This window comes from Dysidea avara, chromosome 7 (genome assembly GCF_963678975.1).
Source record: "Dysidea avara chromosome 7, odDysAvar1.4, whole genome shotgun sequence".
NCBI lineage: Eukaryota > Metazoa > Porifera > Demospongiae > Dictyoceratida > Dysideidae > Dysidea > Dysidea avara.
The window spans coordinates 28,488,806-28,509,824 of record NC_089278.1 but is presented as its reverse complement, the minus strand read 5'-3'; the positions used below and the strand labels follow the sequence as shown (position 1 = coordinate 28,509,824).

Here is a 21,019-nt window from a genome sequence, read left to right as displayed (position 1 = left end):
AAAAAAAAAAAAAGAAATGGTCATAACCTACTAACAAAGACAATAACTACCCCTCACCAACCATATCGCTTGCTACACTGCTCCTTTGTAGAATACTGTGACTGCTCTATTAGAATATTTAGATCTGACTGCTCTATTAGAGTATATCGAACTTTTAAACAGGTATTAAAAGGGGCCCGGGGCAAAATGTCCCAGTTCCCCCCCTGTAGGCGGCCCTGCCACCACATCAACACCTTTTGCTGTCAGCAAAGATGAATGGGACACAAAGTAGGACACTGGTAAGTCTATGAAGAATGCATGTCCAGCTGAAACGACATTGAGCAGTGAAAAAATTAAGCCTGTAACCTGAGTAGTTATTGAGTTATGCTTGTCTAAAGGCATCAGTCAGTCTGTCTGTCAGTCAATCAGTCAGTCAGTGACTACAGCTGTAGCGATAATCGGATGAGCCAAAATATTAGCCACCGATATGGCATTTTTAACCAATATCGGTATTGGTACAGACCAGTAAGAGGACCGATATCGCTACTGATATTTATATAGCAATAGTTTGTACATACACGGATTATATATTGGCTGCTGTTTAGTGGCAGTGGCTTATTGATCCCTGTACAGCAAATGCTAAGCTATGTGAAGCCATACAAATACACATGATTCTAGTGTTTGTTGCTGGAAAGATTGTCAGTCTCAAATGAAGCAGTTATATAGTAACTTTGTAATACGTATATAAGAACAGTCACAGGATAACCAAGGAAACCTACTGTGCCAGCCTTTGCATAAGCCAATAAAATGTGGACTAATGCAGAAATATTTGTTAAACGCTTCATGGGAGTATGCATAAAAATGTTTGTGGGTGCTTAATTGTCTGGATTGCACAATAGAAACTAGGGCTGAGCGATACTGCCATTTTAGTATCATGATCGATACTAAAGCCACTATTCACGATACTGAATAGTTCATGATACTTACTAATATGTCAATCATAACTGGTGCCACATAGTGTATTGCTCAGTATTCCTGCAAGAACTCTTCAAAAGTAGCATCAAACTAGCCACTGTCAACCTTGTTTACAGTAACAGTTATTGTAACACATACTTTGAAGTTATGTTATAGTGTTCACACCTCTCTGCAGGGGTAACCAGGTTATGACTTATAAAGATTCTTGAGCCTAGTACAGCATAACAAATGGATTTTAATGACAGTAATGTACAGGCATGGTATCACGATAGTTAATAACAAAATATCGCAATATCGATACTTTCAAAATATCGCGATATATCGCTAAAACGGTAGTATCGCTCAGCCCTAATAGAAACCCAAGCCACTATCACCACAGGCATAGGGTGAGCAATGAATATATCCGCATGTTGTTGTAGAGCAGGTAAATGTACACTTTTGCATAGATTATCTATGACTTTTGTTTGTAATGCAAATGTTGGATCGACTATCGGTTATCAGCTTTTTTGTGGTATCCATATCGGATATTAGTACATGCCAAAAACCCATATCGGTACAGCTCTATCAGTGACTAGAAAATTCTGTTTAGTAATTTTGTAGTTTTTTTAAAATTCCATAGCAACCTTTTGAAAGCATTTCAGGTTGATCTGGAGGCTTGTTAATTGGGCTTAGTTTTACCTAACCAATACTGCCTCATTGTTATCAGGGAAGAGTTATCACGGAAAAGTGAGGTGGTTTTTTGTGTGATGCTTTTCATGGGCCATGACCTTTGTGATTCCTACTATACAGTACTATCATACTTTATGTATATGTTAACGCATTGCCGTGAGTGCTATATGAAAAATAAAGTATAAGGCACATAGCTAAGATTATAATAAAGCATGAGGTGAAGCTGAGTGTTTTATTAGCATTGAGGCCAAGCGCCAAGTGCTTTATTTTTCATATAGCATGAGTGAGGCAATGCTTTAAATAATTTATGGAACTTTCTAGTTGTGTAGCTTCACCATACACTAGGACTCATAATTAACACATGTTGCACAGACTATTAGCAGCCTGAATGCACACAAACTAGTTTAACAAAGTAACTCACGCATAGTTCACCATATTTTGGCATAGTAAATGTTCATCACATATTTTGGCAGGTTGTAGTCAAAACCCACAATTGATTCTATCATGAAGTATTTCCGTGATATCTCCAGGACTTGTCCGTTTACATTAACAAACATAACAACAATTTTACCTTCTCCCACCCATCATCGAAGCATTTAGGTATGTCTATATAAGCAATCCAGTGGTAGAACTCGCATTGGCTGGGGTGATTGATTACTCAGCCCGGCGAGGCTATCAGCCTTCACCGGTTTGGGTGATTAGTCGTACTAGCATGAGTATTGCAAGCTATTAACCTGCACTAAAGCACGTGGGAAACTGTGTTTTATTGCCCACTCTTGCCCACTCTTTGTGGGCAATAAAGCACTGTTTGCCCTAATGTGTACTTTATTTAAAGTGCACTTTTTGTTTGATCTTGCCCACACAAAGTTCTATAAGATAAATTAGTGCATTTTTTTGCATGTTGCAGTGCATGAGATAGGCTTGTTTGCTGGTATAAGGAGGCCGTAATACTAATTGACAAGGGCACTGTTGACATGTGTAAATATGTAACTGCAACAAGAAGCAGCTTTGCAATCATACTGGTATATGACCCAACCCTAACAAACTAGAATTTTTTAGAATATCACTCAATAACATATTTATAAGCACTTTCAAATTCAAGAGGCCTAACAAGTTATAGTTAACCTTTGTTATTCTATAGCAAACTATTTAGCAATTGTCCATTTCTTTGATAATAGTTACCCTTAAGCAACTTAAAACACATACACAATTACATTATAATTATCAAGACATACTACAATAGTGTGTTGTGTGGCCAAATATAGCCAGTCTGGGCATGTGACAAACAAGCGTGTATTTTAGAGGAATCGAAAAACACTGTTTGGTTATCGCCTGCCCGGTAAGCCCCAAAACTCGCCTGCAGAGCTTATTACGACAGAACTGCTTCGAGACTCAATGATTTAAGATTCCAATCAATGATTTAAAACAGCATAAACTTTATACTAGAACATCAGGTGACTACATTACAACATCAGACTATGTTACATCATCAGGTGACTACATTAATTGATGTTTACATGTACAATAACAATAAACTCAGTAAAGTCAGGTGCTGCTGCTAACGTTAGATAAGCTTTGTTACATATTCCCTCCAATGATTAAACTCGACCCTGAGCTTTGGTTGTCATTTGATTTCCAGCTCCGTAAGTTGCATGGAGACGTTCTTGAGTCATCTTGAGGAACCAATGATGGTCTGGTTGTGGCTCTTGGTGCTAACATGCGCTTCCTACATTTCTTCTTTGAAGGTACTGTTTCAGCTGGTTCACCAGTTACCTCTTATTGTGGTTGACTCATAAATTTCTCTACCCACTTGGGTGGTTGTCCAGGTTTAGATCTTTTACTTCCATACCAATAGTATGCACAAGGAAATGACAATGGACAGTTCTCGACTCTCATTTGGTGAACCTGTAATGGTGCATGATCTGAGAAATACACTTTAACAATGGTTACATCTGGGTTACATCTGGGTCGTTCCTTGAAATAACTTGAAAAGGGACACACCACGGCCGAGACAGTTAGACTGGCAAATTATGCAAAAACATTCAGTCCCTAACTTTGTACCTTGGGTTGGTAGCTACCTTGTCATATTGATGTTTGTATTTATGCTGACCTTCCCAATTTTCCTTTGCTGCCATAGTCCTTGCCGAAGAAAGCATTTCAACTAATTGTTCTCGATAATCACTGATATCAACCAGCTGATGTGAAGTGGTTGGCACTAGTGCTAATTCAGTTGGGAGAATGGCAGTCAAAGCCGAACAATAAATAAGAAGGCTTCTCACCTGTGGAACTATGGGGTGTCTTACGATAGGCCCATAAAGCCCCTGGAAGGTAAGTGTCCCATTGAGATTCATACTTAGCTGCCTGTTTATGAGTTTCTGCAGCATTGCTTTAATGTTCTATTTAGCCTCTCAACCATGCCATCACACTATGCAATTGTGTTCAACTTTTTAATTCCTAGTAGCCTACAAACATCCTGCATTAAAATCGATGCAAAATCTTAATGAGCCACCACGCTTCTTTACTAACACTACTAGGCTTGCCCATGGACTCTTTGATGCCTGTATGACTTCCTCTTACATCTTGCTCAGCTATACAGCAATCTCCTCTCGAGCTGCGAATGGAACTCATTGTGTCGCTTGCTTGATAGAAGTCGCACCATTAGGTTATGTTGAGTCTACCAAACTGGTCTCTCCTCTTTCTCCTTCAGCAATTGAAAATATGTGATGATACTCCTTTAGGGTGGCAAGTAGTTTGTCCACTTCTGCCAAAGACAATACCTCGGAGAATTAGAAGAACATTTCACCTGTTTCTTTATTTCTTGCTTCCTCCAGTGAATGTGCTCATTTGAGAAAGTTCGAACATTCATCACAATCCTTCCCCTCAGAATGATGACTACCAATCTCATCTGCCTTGGCATGAATTAAATCAACTTTAGCAGCCTTCCCCAAATACATACCTTCCTTTAGCACCTGAGTACACAAGCTAGTGTTAAACACAATAATTGGTACACTATTACTTCCATCATTCCTTATTAGACGATCGTTTACCATAGGTGTCATGACGGGACTGGTCAAGTTCTAACATATGGTAAGTAGTATTAGTTGACTCCTTAACTTCCACCTGAACCAAGGCCGAACTATCAGCAGGTAAGCGAACAGTCTGGATAAGACTGATCCTGGCTTTCTTGTTGTTTTTCTTCTTCACCTTATTCTGATCTGTAGCTGGAAGAACTGATTGGACATCAGGATGGTAAGTAGCAATATTTAGCTTACAACACACATTTTCAGACAGTAGTAATGCATCAGTTGCATCTAACATATACACTCTTTCACACATTCACTTCTCACCAAATTTGACCTGTAAGTCCAGTTGTCCATCCAACTTCAATGGTTGGTGCCCATAACTACAAGTGGTTGTATCAGGTGGTTTAAACTGCTCCCTTTTAATTCCACAAGCTGTAACAATTTCTTGGAATGCAGTTCCACTAAGTATCGTGATGTCGGAGCCAGTATCTATAATTCCTCTGATTGGTAGTCCCTCAATCTGTACCTCAATGCTCTTAGGAGTACCAGTAGTAGTCTGCATAACTTTCTTGTCTTGGACTGTGGACACTGAGGCCTCAATGGGTGGGAACAAGGAATCAACTATCTTTAAAAAATTGTTCGTAGATATCTCTATGGGCTTGTCTTCAGTTCTGACTAGCCAGTTTTTCCTTCCGCGACTCACTCTTGTTAGCTTTCCGATCATGAGCAAGGTGATCAGGACTATCACATACGTAACATCTAACCTGCCTTTGAAATGGAGTTTTTTTTCTTGTCATCCCTTTTTGTTCCTGAATCCTGCCGTTTACTATTTTTCTTAGTCTGTGGGTATGAAAACTGGGTAGAAAACTCTTTAGTATACTGTTTTTTTTTGCTTCAATTCTGCAAGCCATCTCTCTCTTCATTTTTTGCAGCTATGCAAAGCTCTTTATAGCTTTGGGCTCCGGAGATGACTGGAGCTTTACTAACGAGATCAGTTTGCAGGCCATCCTGTAGTCTACCATACAGTAACACATCTCTAATTTCTGTCAATCCAGAAATAGCTGACTTGTAAGTATCACGTTCGGTTTGACTCACCAGATTCCACTCAAGTAAAGCTCTACCACTCAAATATCCAGCCAACTGCATAAGCGCTTCACTATCAGTCCAGTTATTCTTTCCAATGTTGATAGCCAATCATCAAAATGGGTTTGAGCATTTTCCCCAGTGAAATTATCTATTGGATGCGCTTTACCTTGACGCTGCACTAAAGTGTCACTCAGTGAGACTGGGTGGGCTGCTTGTGTTACTGACAGGCTGCTAGAAACAGCAGTACTCATGTACAACCCAGGGCATGGCACATTCCAAACATGGGGCATCATTGTAGACACAGTCCTTACAGGATTACTAGAGACAATTCTAGGTAGCCCTGTATGAAATAACACAGAAGGTAAAACAACTTAAGGGGGGTACCTGTACAGGTGGTCCTGACTCCATTGTTGGCGGCATATGAGACTGCCTATAGTAAGTAGCTTTGATGATGTTGTGACTCCATTGCTGGCAGGCTTGTCAACAGCAGTGGATACATGTTGAGAAAGAACTGGAACAGTTTGATTGGGCAAAAAGGTGTTTCTGTGGAGATCAATAGTAGAGGAGAGTAAGAGTCTGTCTGCTCAGTTGCAAGCAACGTAGTCACAGCACTCTTCATTCCTGTCTGTTTCTTTAGAGACTCTGGTTCATTGTCCCTCTCCCACAAAGCATAGTCAAGCTCACGGATCTGATCACACATGTCTTTCCACAACTCCTTAATTCTAACCTTAGCCTGTAGAAGTTCATGTTTAGGACGTTCCTCTTCGGAACCTGAAGAATATTTTCGTAACTGTTCACATTCCAAAACTAACTTGGTCATTTTTCCTCAGTTCCAGCAAGAAATTCTGTAGGCTGCTGGTTCTCAAGAGCCAACTTTGTCCCTCTCACCTCAGTCTCAGAAACTATCTTGGTCAACTGCTAATTCTTAAGGGCCAGCTCTCCTCAGTGTCTGAAAGCAAACACTTACACTCCATTAAAGCTAACCTCTGTTTCTCTGATAACTGTCTTAAGTGAGCAAATCTCGGCATTCTCCAAGGTTTCATGTAATCCTGTGTCAGTAGGTTCATCCAACACACTCTCTCTCTTGAGCTTGCCAATGAGGGACTAGAACTAGCAGGAGCTAAAGTTGGGCGTTCATCTGGCACTGAAACTTCCAAGGAATGCTCCACCTTCATCATGTAGCTTCTAACCTCTGTAGTCCACTTGAAATTTCTTTGATTACTAGTTGCACATTTGCAGGATCCCTCTCCAGTTCCCTTAATTTCCCTTCCACCATGACTTGAAGGTCAGGGCTGGTTCCAGTGACAGGTAAATCTAAAGATTGAGCCAATAAATGCCATAGTTCAATGCTAATATGCCTAGAACTCAGAGGATAAGCTTCTCTACAACATGAAAGTTCCATTTCTGTCCTAAACTTAATTGACAAATGTCCACTATGGCCAATTTATGGACTAATCTAAAGCCTTATTACTCACTGTCTGTAAGGGAGTCCGCTCCAGCAAAGTAAGTGAAGTCTTGTCCATTCACTCCTATCTTGGTAGGACCTCCACTGTAAGGGTTTTCGCCTGCCCCCACCAAAGTAAGTGGAGTCTTGTCAATTCACTCCTATCTTGGTAGGACCTCTGCTGTAAGGGTTTTCGCCTGCCTGGTAAGCCCCAAAAGTTGCCTGCAGAGCTTATCACGACAGAATTACTTCAAGACTTAATGATTTAAGATTCTAATGATTTAAAACAGCATACACCTTTTATACTAGAACATCAGGTGACTACATTACATCACATGACTATGTTACATCATCAGGTGACTATATTAATTAATATTTACATGTACAATAACAATAAACTCAGTAAAGTCAGGTGCTGCTGCTAAAGTTAGATCAGTTTTGTTACATATCTGTAGCTTGACAGTGTCTGAATTAACCCATGTTTTGTTGTGGAAACTTTATTGGCATAGGATATTTCAACTAGGGCTGAGACAAATATTGAAATTTGTCTTTGAATATTCACTAATAAAATGTTCGAACATTCGAAACTTCAGTGTTAACTATACAAGTTACAGGTTTTCTTGCATTTATACACATCCTTCTGAAGTTTTATCTTTCTAATCCCCACATTTGGAAAGTGCATAGCAGCAGTACCGAATTATGCAATTGATTGATTGTGAAATGGGTGTTTCTGCTATATTGCGATCATGCATAGGTAAACACACACTAAGGGCTAAAAGGATATTTTCCATGCACTACTTATCACTTTATAAGCTGTACAAGGCTACAACTACAGTAGCAAGCTAAACTTCGATAGCTTAAAAGTAAGCGTGACACATGAAGATCAATTGCAAAGAGACAAACATCGATCACACAAGATAAATATGTAGTTGCAATAAAGATAATGGCATTTATTTGTAATTCTTTCATAGGCTTTGAGTGCATTACGAAGCTTCGAAGGATACTTTTATAATTTGAAGTTTACATAACCTTCGAACCCACGAAACATTCAAAGCTTTGTCCCAGCCCTAATTCCAACCAATCCAGTAACAATGGAAAACTCATGTGATTCTGATTATAAACACTAGTATATTAAAAATTATAAATTTAAAAAATGAAGTAGGGATCCAAGCGATAAAAGTGCCTCATAGACCCTCAGAATTGTATGTCCCTTAAGCGATGAACAATGGTAGCTATTACAGCATAATCCCTAACTACTTTGGCATTGAACACAAAATAATTGTTAAACCATGCCAAAGTAGGGATTTCCCACTGAGCTATGCTGTAATAGCTACCATTGATAATCTCTTTTTTCAATACTTTTATTGCTTGGATCCCTACTTAATTTTTAAATTTATGATATTTTAATATACTAGTTCGTTTAGTTTTTTTGTTAAAACACACAGCTAGCTATAAACCTATGACTATTCTATTAGGGCAACTGCTGTATTAGAGTATCTCGAGTCGGCCTGCAAAGATGTGTGCCTGCCCAAAAAGGGGTGGGGTCATCATGGTTTCAATTGATTATTAGACTAGAGTATCTCAAATCAACCTACCAACTTAAAGGTGTGTGGTCATAAATACAGCTAGCATAAAAGGGGCGTGGTCATCATGGTCTCAATCGATAGATCGATAATACATAGAATAAAGAATGGGCGTGATCTTGTGACCTATTGTGGGACAGGTACCTCTGTAGAGTAGCTTAGTCTAAGTGCCTTAAATAAATTTTGTGGCGTCTATTATGCTGCTTAAAGAAAGTGTTGATATGGAAAATTAATGACTTGATATGGTTTCATTGGATGAAAAAGAAGCCTGGTTGAAGATAAAAGAAAAGACAAGGCGTACAGGGCATACACTCATTGGAACCCCAAAGGCACATCCCACCAGTGAGTTTGTTGTTGTGGCATAAAATGGTGACCATGCGCTGCTTCGTTTGAGCTCTAGGCTTGCGACTGTGGTGAGTGAGTGAGTGAGTGAGTGAGTGAGTGAGTGAGTGAGTGAGTGAGTGAGTGAGTGAGTGAGTGAGTGAGTGAGTGAGTGAGTGAGTGAGTGAGTGAGTGAGTGAGTGAGTGAGTGAGTGAGTGAGTGAGTGAGTGAGTGAGTGAGTGAGTGAGTGAGAAGAAATTTTGAGTTTTTATGGGTTTTTTAAAATTCTATATCCAACCACCAGTATGCATTTTCTTGTTTTTAACGCTATATTTGATGTTAGATGGACTGATATTATTCCGTAAAGATGATTTTCGTCACGTAAGAAGTTTCTAAGCTGGTTTTTAAAAGGTGGTATTGTTGGCGGCGCGTGTCATTTCGAGGGATTCCTACTTACAGTACTTCCGTACTGTAAGCCATCACACAACACTACTACAAATTGACACCTTGCATTGTCAGCAAAGATAATGAGACACAGGAGGGCATAGGTAAGTTCATGAACATGCATTGTACATACTACAGTATGCCAAAAAGCATCAGTCAGACTGAAGCAATGTTGAAGAATGAAATACAGTACTAAGCTAGTAGTCTTAGCCCTTATCAAGTTATGATTTTATGATGGCGTCAGGCAGTCAGTCAGTAGAAAATTCTGCTGAATAGTTTCTTTAAAGATTGATTAGAAGTGTTTCAGGTTATACTAAAGGCACTTTTGGGATTGGTTATATTTAACCAATACATATATAGAAGGCTCCCTACCCCGAGGGAGTTTCTGCAGCAAATGTGGTTAATTTCCATTCAGGCAGTATTGAACTACAAATGCGTGAAAACTGCATTTTCTTGGTTCCTGTAAAATACACACTGTGGTTGTACCTAACCAATACTGCCATAGTACCACAACGTATAGCTTGTGGTTACAAGTTATGTTTTTTTATTGTGAGAAGGTGCAAACTTCCAATACACAATACTGGATGATAACAAAAAACTAAACAAACTGGAAACACCAATAGGGATCCAAGCAATAAAAACCAGTGAAACAAGGTAATGTAAATGATAGTATTACAACATAGCCCCAATGCAGGGGCAGTTCTAGAATTTTTTATTTTTTGATTCTGAAAAGCTAACTGGATTCTGGAAGCCGGTTTAACTCCCACCTGGCCTGACCCTATGTGAAAATCCCTACTTTGGTAATGAATAGAACAATTGTTGTGAAATGCCAATGTATGGATTTTCCCCCCATGGCTATGTTGTAATATCATTAGTCATATCTCTTGTTTCATTGTTTTTTATCACCTACATCTACTTCATTTCTAATTGATAATTTTAAATACACTAGTACATACGTAGCTGTATAGTAAAGAAAAGACAAGTAAATATAGCACCAAAGCTGGCCTATACCATGGCCAGCTTTGTGGCTTAAGTGATATCTGTACCAAAACAGCTATGCTGTGAAAAAAATTACTATCATCATTATAAATGTTTAGCATTAGCATCATTCCAGGTATTTCTTGGCCACCACATTTAATTTCACAATGTTTTCACCCACTTTCACCCTTTTTTTAAAGACAGCGCACTTTTCACAGTTGACTGTTTTGGTATAGGTTTTATACTTCATGATGTATATGTACAATATTGATAACCGTCTAGTGTAGAACTGTATATGAGTATCATAGGAACTTTAACCCTTAAATCCGCAGCTGTTTTATAAAATGCAAGCACAGAAAATCCATAATCCAGTAAACTGGATTGCATGCATGCCTTGTAAAAGTAAATTCTATAACACAAAAACTGTTTAAGCTATCTAAAAACGACAAAACCATCTTACTCACTGTTAAATTTTGATTTGAATGGTCCCATACTTTGTCTCGTCCATCCAACCCAGAGATACCCTGTCCACTTTGAATGAGTAAAAGAACTATCCCTAGTGACCAAGGTGATCCTTGTAGAGTTTCCCACCATTTAGATAGGTTTTTTCACCAGTGTTGCTGTATCAGGAATCCTCAAAAAAGGGTGGAGGGTGGGGGTGGCAGGGCGGGCAAGGGATAGACTACAAAATGGAGGTAACTGAAGGCACCACACCACAAAACAGCCCATCAGAGACAGGAAATAGACTGAAATATCACAAAACAGACATACATCACACATTCAGCTCCCTGCTCATCTGTCCAGAGTGTATGAACCCCCCCAAAACACTTCCCTGTTGTTCACAGACCTGTACAGATGTCTGGTGTGGTTATACAGACCGCCAGAGAACAGTCCACCAAAATCAGACCCACAATTTGAAAGCGAATTTGATAGGGAAATTTTTAGCCTGATAGTGCAGCAACTTCATGCTGGTGCTATTTCACTTTGGATTTTGCGCCCATATGGTTGGTTTTGCTAAATCCGGTCACATATAGTAATAGGTTAGACTTTGTTCACTTTCAGTGTTCATATATCTGTTGTTTGGTGCTAGTCAGAGCTGCTGACCTTGAAGTATTCACTATGTTGTTGAAAATCAGAATAAAGAGCAATTACCTACCTACCCACCCTGTTAGCCTGTTGACCTTTTTCACCTGTGTTACTGACAACTGTGGTAGGCACTAAAAGCTGAACTATTAGTTCTAAAATCTGTTTACTGTGAAAGGTGTGTATTATTTGTTTTCAATATTCTGATTTGTTGTGGCTAAGTGTTTGGAATTCCATTGCAAGTGAAGGTCAGCAATGTTTGTTACGACTGAACATTAGAGTGTTTCTGTGACGGCATTGTTGTTATGGCTAAATGTTGTAAATTGTAATGGCTAAACATTTTTAATGTTTGTTGCAACTAAATGTTTGTATGATATGTTGACAACTAAATGTTTGTAAAGTTACTCATGCATGGTGTCCATGGCTTGCAAGAGGTTACAGTCCAACCCATACTGTGTTGTAGCGTCAGGTGTTGGTAGTGTTGGGCATAAGCAATGCTGAATGTACTATATCAGGGAAATGGCCTAAAAGTAATAGCACGCATTACCAATCCAGATGGTTGTGCCCTACCTCAGCTGCCCTACCTCAGCTTCCCTACCTTCCTCACAGTGTTGTGTGTACATGTATATCTAGATGTGTGTGTCTGGTTTTATACAGTGATGTGCTGTTGTAATACATTGTTGTCACATGCCGTGATGTTATGGAGCTTGGAGGGTGGTTTGTCATATTGTGCCATGTTTGCTCAAGTTATAGTATGTACGCATTGAGCTGAATCCTCAAAAATATTTAATAACTCATGAATGCAATCACACATGATCTTGAAATTTGGCTCATTTGTAGTACTGCTTGACCCACTAAAAATATTTCAAAATCACTTTGTACAAATGTCTGACATAATATTTACGGGCAATCAAAATATTCGCATTACATTTCCTATGGGAAGCCATATAAATACAGTGTCCATTACAGGCCTTTCTCGAACTTTTGATGGAGCCAAACTGTACGTGTCTGTTGTTGACAACTTTGCTGTCACCACTGATCATCTATAAATGTTAACTCTGTTGAGAAAAAAATCCACTTTCAATTTTTAGCTGCTTTTCAGGATTCAGCTCAACTTATACATACTATAGCATGTTAATGCCTCATACTTTTATGCACAAGTGACTATATACAGGACAAAAACTATACCATTGTTGATTTTCCAATTTATATAATTTTCCGACTCTGTAAACCAATGTGAACGGAAGTTATTAAGCACATGTACATAGTTTTTTACAAGTATAATTCTTTGCCCTTCTTACTGTCTAGCATTATAATTCCAAAGCTACGTACTCACCATAATAAACTGAAACTATGATAACCCATTCCTTGGACACTGTGGGAAATGCTAAGGCAATAAAATAAATTCAGAAATTGTACATACTAGTTACTGAGTCAATCACATACATATATACTACTGTTGGTACATGTGCTGTAAGTACTGTAACTGCTATTAAAATATGTAGGTGTCCACATGTGAAGTACATAGTTATTGATAATTCGCACATGATAGAAACTATCTGATGTAACTGATGTTGGATAATGTGTAGCATATTATGTATATCGACATGTTGTATTACCATACAGGATGACCAACAAAAGATTAACAGATTGGTGGAGAAAGAAGAGGTAACAAGAAAAAATAAAGCTGACGGTATGTACTGTATGGATTGAAATTAATTTCTAATATACGTATTACTGCATATTTTATCACTGTAAGATGTTGACCAGTTGTTTATTTATCATACATTACAATAGTACTGTATAGTAGGGATCACAAAGGTCTGGGCATGGCCTATGAAAAACATCACCCAAAAACCAGCCTTACTCTTCACTGAAAACGATGAGGCGGTATTGGTTAGGTAAAACTAAGCCCAAACAAGCCTTGTCCAAAACACTTTCAACAAATTGCTATGGAATTTTAAAAATATATATTAAATGGAATTTTCTATTGACTGACTGACTGACTGAAGCCTTTAGACAAGTGTGACTCAACAACAGTTAAGGCTACGGGCTTGATTTTTTCACTGTTGGACATCACTTCACATGTCTTTTGGCATACTACAGTACATACAATGCATTCTTCATGGACTTACCAGTGTCTCCTTTGTGTCCCATTCATCTTTGCTTCCCATTCATCTTTGCTGACAGCGAAAGGTGTTGATTTGATGGTAACACGTGATGGCTTTCCTTCATAACAGAAATCATCCATATTTTCATAGTGGCTACTTTTCTTGCAGAGGTTCGTTTCAAACAGTTTTTGATTTGTACTGTTCCAAGCTTAGTGGATACTTCAGTTTTCAAATGACAATTGATATAACTGGGGCAAGGTGTCATAATAGACTAGATGCTAATTGTACAGCAGGCAAGTGACCTATAAATGTAGTCAGCTGTAGACAATTTTCAGAGGCGCTTATAATTTCTAATTGGTTTAAATATCATGTGTGAGACACCATGAGAGGGAAAAAGTGGATTTGCTGTACAAGACTACTTGTAGAGGTACCTATATAGTACAAGTACAGAATATTGTGTAGTGTATAAGAGTATCCGCACTGGTCCCTGCTGGGTAGTACCATTTCAGAATTTTTGTGCGACTAACACAAGACTCTGTAATGGGTGAAAAACTTGTGTAGTAATAAAAAATTCCATAAATGTTTGAGTGTGTTTGTTCATAGTGAAAAAGAGTCTAACAGCAAAAACCTGGATATCATCTTACGATTTCCCTGCTCAAGAGAAGTTTGAAAATGTGTGTTTCATTGCTATACAACTAAGGATACATTAGTTATGAGCATTTATTTACATCACTTCAAAGCGGTAGTACATGATCAATCTTTCTTCAATGATTTTCCCTTAATATGTAGTGAAGAAGGGTGACACAAGGGAAAACTTATGCAGCAATTGATTTCCCTATTCATGGCAAACACAATGGTGCAAATTTCAACTCCATTTGTCTCTGTATTCAAAAGTTACAACTATTTTGATAAGCACCTGTTAATATATTTTCTTTATACCAACTATACATAGTGTTAGGGGTAACTCGTTACTTATGTAACATGTTATGTAATAATTAATATAATAAATAATAAAATATTATAATGAAATACGCTATAAAAACTGGTAATATAACTCAGGTTACTTTACTTACAAATACAACGCGTTACCTAAGTAATGAAGTTACTGTAGCAAGTCTATTTACTTACAAATGTAATGCGTTACCTAAGTAATGAAGTTACTGTAACAAGTCTACTTTACTTACAAATGTAATGCGTTACCTAAGTAATGAAGTTACTGTAGCAAGTCTAATATTACATAATATTATTACTACAAATAACAAAGTTACTAATCTCATTAGTAATCCGCTAAATAATGTCTAGCCACCACGAAGTAATGAAGCCTACTGAATGAAACTTATTCACCGGCTTCTTACATATGACCAAGATTTGCACATTGTCCAACCATAGATAATATAGTACAGTAGGACCTCAATTGTACGAACTTGGATTATGCGGACCCTCGATTATCCGAACAGTAGTAGTGACTGTTCTGTTAGGGTATTTTGTCAATAGGTGTATGTTCTGTTAGAATATTTTGTCACAGGTGTATGTTCTATTAGAGTATTTTGTCACAGTTGTATGTTCTATTAGAGTAGTTCAACAGAGTTCTGTAAATAAATCAATGGGCTTCATTTATCTGAACAAATTCATTTATCTGAACACTTTTGTGATTCAGCTGGCACACAGGTGTTCAGATAATGGAGGTCCTACTGTACACAAAGTAATATAACATGGTATATTATTATAGTTACTTTATTATATAGGTAACATGTAACTGTAACTAAATAGTTCAGTTTTAAATAATATGTAATATATAACAAGTTACTTTTAAAAAGTAATTGTCCCAGTACTGGCTATACAAATTAATCTTTCTGCTGTGACTACTTTGTACTAGGGCTGAGCGATACTGCCATTTTAGTATCACGATCGATACTAAAGGCACTATTCACGATACTGAATAGTTCACGATACTTACAAATATGTCAATCATAGCTGGTGCTACATAGTGTATTCCTCAGTATTCCTGCAGGAAGTCTTCAAAGTTGCATCAAACTAGCCACTGTCAACCTTGTTTACAGTAACAGTTATTGTAACACATTAAACAAAGTTAATGGAGGGAGATAATTTGCATGTGTGTTTGGGAAGTGTATGTAGCATACCTCATCACAATGCTTGATGTAGTATAGAACAGTAGGTATGAATTGGAAAACATTATGAACGCATGCGTAGAAAAATTAGGCAGCCACTAATTGGTGAAGATGTACTAATTCCACAGTGAATTACCATAAGCGCAAGACTTCGTACAGATTTGTGGCTTACTCCAGGTACTTCTACTTTATTACAATCACTTTCTATCACAGTATCGCTGTGATAATTCTTTTAGAAAGAGAATTATGGAATCTCTTTCTTAGTAAAATTATTCATACGAAGCCACAAAGCTGTTTGTGGTTATTTGTAGGCTTCTTGGTAGTGGCTGCCTTAATTACTGAATTGCAATGAAACCTTACACCAATTATTTGACTAATTTCATTATAGCTGAGCGAATATTTGAATACAGTAAACCAGTATTCGTTTGAGCCTTAATCTGTTGTATGCTTCAAATTACATTGGATTAATTTGATTGACAAAGTTGGTCCCCTCTCTCTTTGGCCTACTCCACCACCCCTGTCCTAGTTCCATGGTACTGTATGATACAAACTTGTGTTCATCAAGATATAGTGTTAAGTACTCTTGTTATTGTGAACATATTACATTTACAGAGACCCAGCGTTACATGGAAGAAATTATCCGTCAGGCTAAGAGAGATGGTCTTACAATAAAAATCCGCCACGCAAAAGTGGTATTTTGTGGCTCATCAAAGGCTGGCAAGACCAGTTTTTCACGTCTTCTCAGAAACATACCACTTGAAGACAGCTATATTAGTACAGGAGTTGGTGACAGTAAACAAGTTTTGATATCAAATAAAATCAATGTGAGAGGAACTGAGTGGAAAGACTTGGACATAAAAGAAGAAATACAGGCCCTAATGGAAAATTTAATATCCTGTGTTGAAAAGAAATCAAAGCACACAGTTGCAAAAGTACTACACAAACCTGCTCCTGGTAGAAGTTATCAAAAACAGCAAAGCTTTGATCAAAACAACACGTCATCTATAAAAGAAATACCCTTAGTTTCTGTAGAGAAAAATATGGCTTCAAATGTTGATATATCTGATACACGCTTTGCTTCTCAAGTTGTGCCAGAAATATGGGATATACTCACATTACTGGACACAGGAGGGCAACCTGAATTTCTTAATATGTTGCCTGCCATTAGTGCTTCTGCAGCTTTTACCTTCATTGTCCTCAACCTGTCAAATGGAATCGGATGTCTTGACCAGACAGTGGTAGCTCAACATAGTGCCGAAGGCTATATAAAACGTGAAATGAATTATACTAACTGTCATCTATTAAAATGTTTACTGTCCTCAGTAAAAGATTCCACTAGCAGAAAATGTTACTCTCCTCAAAAAATAATGGTACAAGGAGACCAACACCCTAACCCTGCTGTTTGCTTTATAGGAACTTGTTGTGATAAAATTGAAGAGCAAATTGAACATGTTCTTGAAACTGTTGATAAAAGAATTTGTGACATAGTACAAGATGTTAACACTGAAAACAAATATCTACACGTCTGGAGTGATCATAAAGGAAGAATTTTATTCCCAGTCAATAACACTACTGCTGGTACTTTTCAAAGTGAAAATTCAATTGCGCATGTCATCCGTCACGAATTTATTAAAAATATACTTCAAAAGAAAGCACAATTTGAAATCCCAATTACATGGTTCATATTGGAATTACAATTGCGTAGTCTCCACAAAGACGATAAGAAAGTTTGTATATCATTAGAAGATGTTAAGAAAACTTGTGATCAGTTAATGCCTGAAGGTCAAGAAATGGAGATAAAAGAAATTGTAGAAGTATTGAAGTTCTATCATCAACTAGGTACATTATTATATTTTGATGAAGTTGATGGTATGAACAAGTTTGTTATAACTGATCCTCAATGGCTGTTTTGTAATCTGACTGAAATTGTCACATGCAAGTTTGATGATAGTAAAATTTTGGACAAAAGCTTACTTGATAAATTACGTAACAAAGGCATTTTGCATAGACAATTACTTGACGCTCTGAGTTTGGATGTTCAGAATATAAAATTAGAATCATTTTTAAATCTTCTCAAGTTCTTGAAAATCATTGTACCTTATGATCAAGGCAGCTTTTTCATGCCAAGCATCCTTCCAACATGTGAATTGAAAGTTACAAATCAGATATTCCCAGTAGACCGATATGGTAAACCAATATTTTACACTGACTCAACCAGTCATTTCACAGTAGAACCTCTGTTAATAAAATTCACTGGCGATACAATCCCTAGAGGGCTGTTTAGTTTCCTTGTAATTCAGATACTTCAAAATAACCAGCCAACCTTTGAACTGTATGGCAAAAATACAGACACTCAATATTACCGTTACTCTAATCTCATATCACTTGTTATGAATGATAACATGACTCACTTGTTGTCACTCATTGATAGGAATTCATATTTAGAAGTACATGTAAGAGTAAAGGATGATAAAATTTCTACAGTTTATTATGATGCTCAAGTTGCTGTAACTGCTGCTTTAAAGGATGTCTGTAAACAATTTGGTTGGCAGTATAAAGATTTTCGTTACGGATTTTTGTGTACGTGTTCTCAGTCACATGATCATCAACACATAACATTACTATCTGAAATTGAACCATTTCCACTCAACATTGTTGAATATGCTAAATGTGGTTACCAACAACCAACTAAGTTGGAGGACACTCATAAAGTTTGGTTTTTGGTAAGTTGTATACCATTGTATGTATATATATATATATTTGTGCTATATGTCATACAGTACAATAGTACTATATATTAGCGATCTCAGGAGGAATCATAAAGAACTGGTCAAAAATATCACCTTAAAACCAGCCTCAAATTTCCCTTCATGATAGCTTAGCAGCATTGGTTAGGCGCAGCCAAGCCCAAAAATGTCATCAGACCAAATCCAAGAAAGTTCTATGAAATTTAACTATTTAACAGAATTTTATACTGACTGACTGACTAAGTATAACTAATTGATGTCTCCAGTCAACAATGGATAAGGCTACATGCTTGATTTCTTCACAGTTCGACATTGCTTCATCCCGAGATGTGCCTTTTCACCAACCACAATCAATATAATATGCCTTTATCCTCCCTTGTGTTCCAGTTCTTTTCACTCACAATGCATGGTGTCAATTCATGATAGCACAATCATGCATGATGTGGCTTCCCTGTGACTGTGTTGACTATTATGCTTATTGCTCGTATTTCTGTAGCAACTGGATTGATTGCAGAGAGATATTTCTCATACTGCTGTTCATTTGTAACACTATAATGGGCAGAGCATAGCTGAAAATAGAGCGCAATGGCCACCTCCCTTTCCATTACATAATTAATTGTCAGGGCATGCATTCTGATGCAAAATATTTTTATGGTATGCCAGGTACCATTCTTTCTTTTAATGTGGTGTGCACAAGTTTGATGTTATAAAAGGTAAACAAACATGTAGAAGGAATAATGATTAGGGATTAAAGAAAAAGTAGTATACTGAATGAAGTTAAGGAATTTAATGTCCACGAGTACGTATATCTGCAGGTATAAGCAACCTTCCTTTTTTCATCATTTTTAAATCTATTCCCTTGTTTCACTACTTTTTTCTTTGATCCTTAATCCTACTTGTTATCTTGTTTTTCAATATTCATATTTCTATATAAACACTGTGTTTAGATTTACCATAATTATTCCAGTTGCATGTTACTTCTTTGTGCTTATAGGATGTTGTGGCTGGACAAAACATTGGTGCAGTGAAAGGTTATTTATTCTAATGATATATAGTTGCACTTATTATAACATCTTTTTTATTCTTTGTAGACCAATCCAGTCAACCAACTATACTGTCATCACAACATAGTGAAATATTATCACAAAGTAAGGAATGATTATAGTGAATATACAGTATTATAACTATGCATACGTTGTTAGAACCGGATGTTTGGCAGTTGACAAAGATTGTCATTCCCCGAATAAAAGCAGAATGGAAAGACGTTGCCTTATCCATGGGTTATGGGATGCACTCCATTAAGGCTATAAAAATGGAATCTGAAGATCTCAAAGAAAGTTGTCAAAACTTATTTACTAGTTGGCTTGAGACAGATCATGGACCTACACCCAAGTCATGGCGTACATTGCTATCCAAAATCAAAGAAGTTGATAATCTTAAAACTGTAGCAGAAGAAATTGAGATGGAATTGTTTACAAGTAAGTTTATATATGAATGGTGTTGTATTACGTGTTCATAAATAAACACATAATATTTAATCTTAGTTTGCTTGTTTTCCTGTAGTTTATAGCCTACACATCAGAGACTAAAGTATCACACAGCTCACATGAGACTAAAAACTGGTATAGTGTGATGTATTCTCCATCTTAATTGATTTTTACAGTATTAATATTATATTTACATGTAACTGCATAAAGCTTTTTAAATTTGATTTAATTAATACTACAGTGCAATTTGCAACAAATTAAGATAACGCTATAATAATAGCATGCAGTTGCTATACTATCAGGCTGACAATTTTCAACTTAAAAAGTCTCTTCTGAAACCGGGTTTCTATCAGCATGTGAAAGTACATTGTTTTATTTCTACATGAGTATATACAAAACTTTATTATATAAACCCACTGTTCCATGTATACAAGTGTTTAGCTAGAGCTGGTTTAACTTGCTGCTCTTATAGACTACACTAATACTAAGCAATATTATCTTCTATTCTGACAGATTTGGTTCGTGAAGAAGACCTCATTACCCTTCACACACAATTTCCATATGTGACCGGATTTGCGAAAAGGTACCTTTTCCACACATTTTACATACCAGCAAACAAAATAATGTAACACTTGAGTCCTTAGTCTGATTCACTTGCTCTTAGTTTCAAAATACAGCCAGTTACTGTAACTACACTTGTGGAAAAGTTCAGGCAATTATATGCCATGGCAAAAAAGTTATGAAGCTTCAAAGTTCAAAAAATGAGTCAAATTTTGTGTGTGAAAAAGTTATCTTTTCGCAAATCCGGTCACATATATAGTATGCTATTTGGGATTATATGAAGAAGGTGACGTCAAGCATATATATAGTGCATGGTGTTAGGCCTAGTTTCCAGAGGAGGTCGGAAGCATGCACATGAACCCAATGGTTTTGTGTTGAAAGCGTATTGAACCTTACTG

At 37.2% G+C, this 21,019-nt stretch overlaps 1 protein-coding gene and 1 long non-coding RNA gene across 4 annotated transcripts in view; one reads left to right on the top strand and one right to left on the bottom strand.

Annotated features, from left to right (window-relative positions):
• Window positions 1–20,298, top strand: part of LOC136260530 (uncharacterized) — an 83,965-nt gene extending 63,667 nt beyond the window's left edge. Inside the window, exons 15-20 of the mRNA XM_066054298.1 lie at window positions 13,213–13,279; window positions 16,439–18,549; window positions 19,568–19,604; window positions 19,665–19,721; window positions 19,776–20,051; window positions 20,137–20,298. Coding sequence (XP_065910370.1) covers window positions 13,213–13,279; window positions 16,439–18,549; window positions 19,568–19,604; window positions 19,665–19,721; window positions 19,776–20,051; window positions 20,137–20,162 — 2,574 coding nt within the window. The 3' untranslated portion in view covers window positions 20,163–20,298. The remainder of the gene's footprint in view (window positions 1–13,212; window positions 13,280–16,438; window positions 18,550–19,567; window positions 19,605–19,664; window positions 19,722–19,775; window positions 20,052–20,136) is intronic.
• Window positions 3,034–7,420, bottom strand: LOC136262277 (uncharacterized). Of its 3 annotated transcripts, none has more exons than XR_010704159.1 (3): window positions 7,208–7,420; window positions 3,903–7,046; window positions 3,034–3,844 (listed from the first exon to the last, which is right to left on the bottom strand). It is a non-coding gene; the product is annotated as an uncharacterized lncRNA (long non-coding RNA). The 3 variants fall into 3 exon arrangements; XR_010704158.1 differs by having other exon boundaries at window positions 3,034–4,592; window positions 4,671–7,046; XR_010704157.1 differs by having other exon boundaries at window positions 3,034–6,062; window positions 6,117–7,046.
• Window positions 20,299–21,019: the final 721 nt, after the last annotated feature.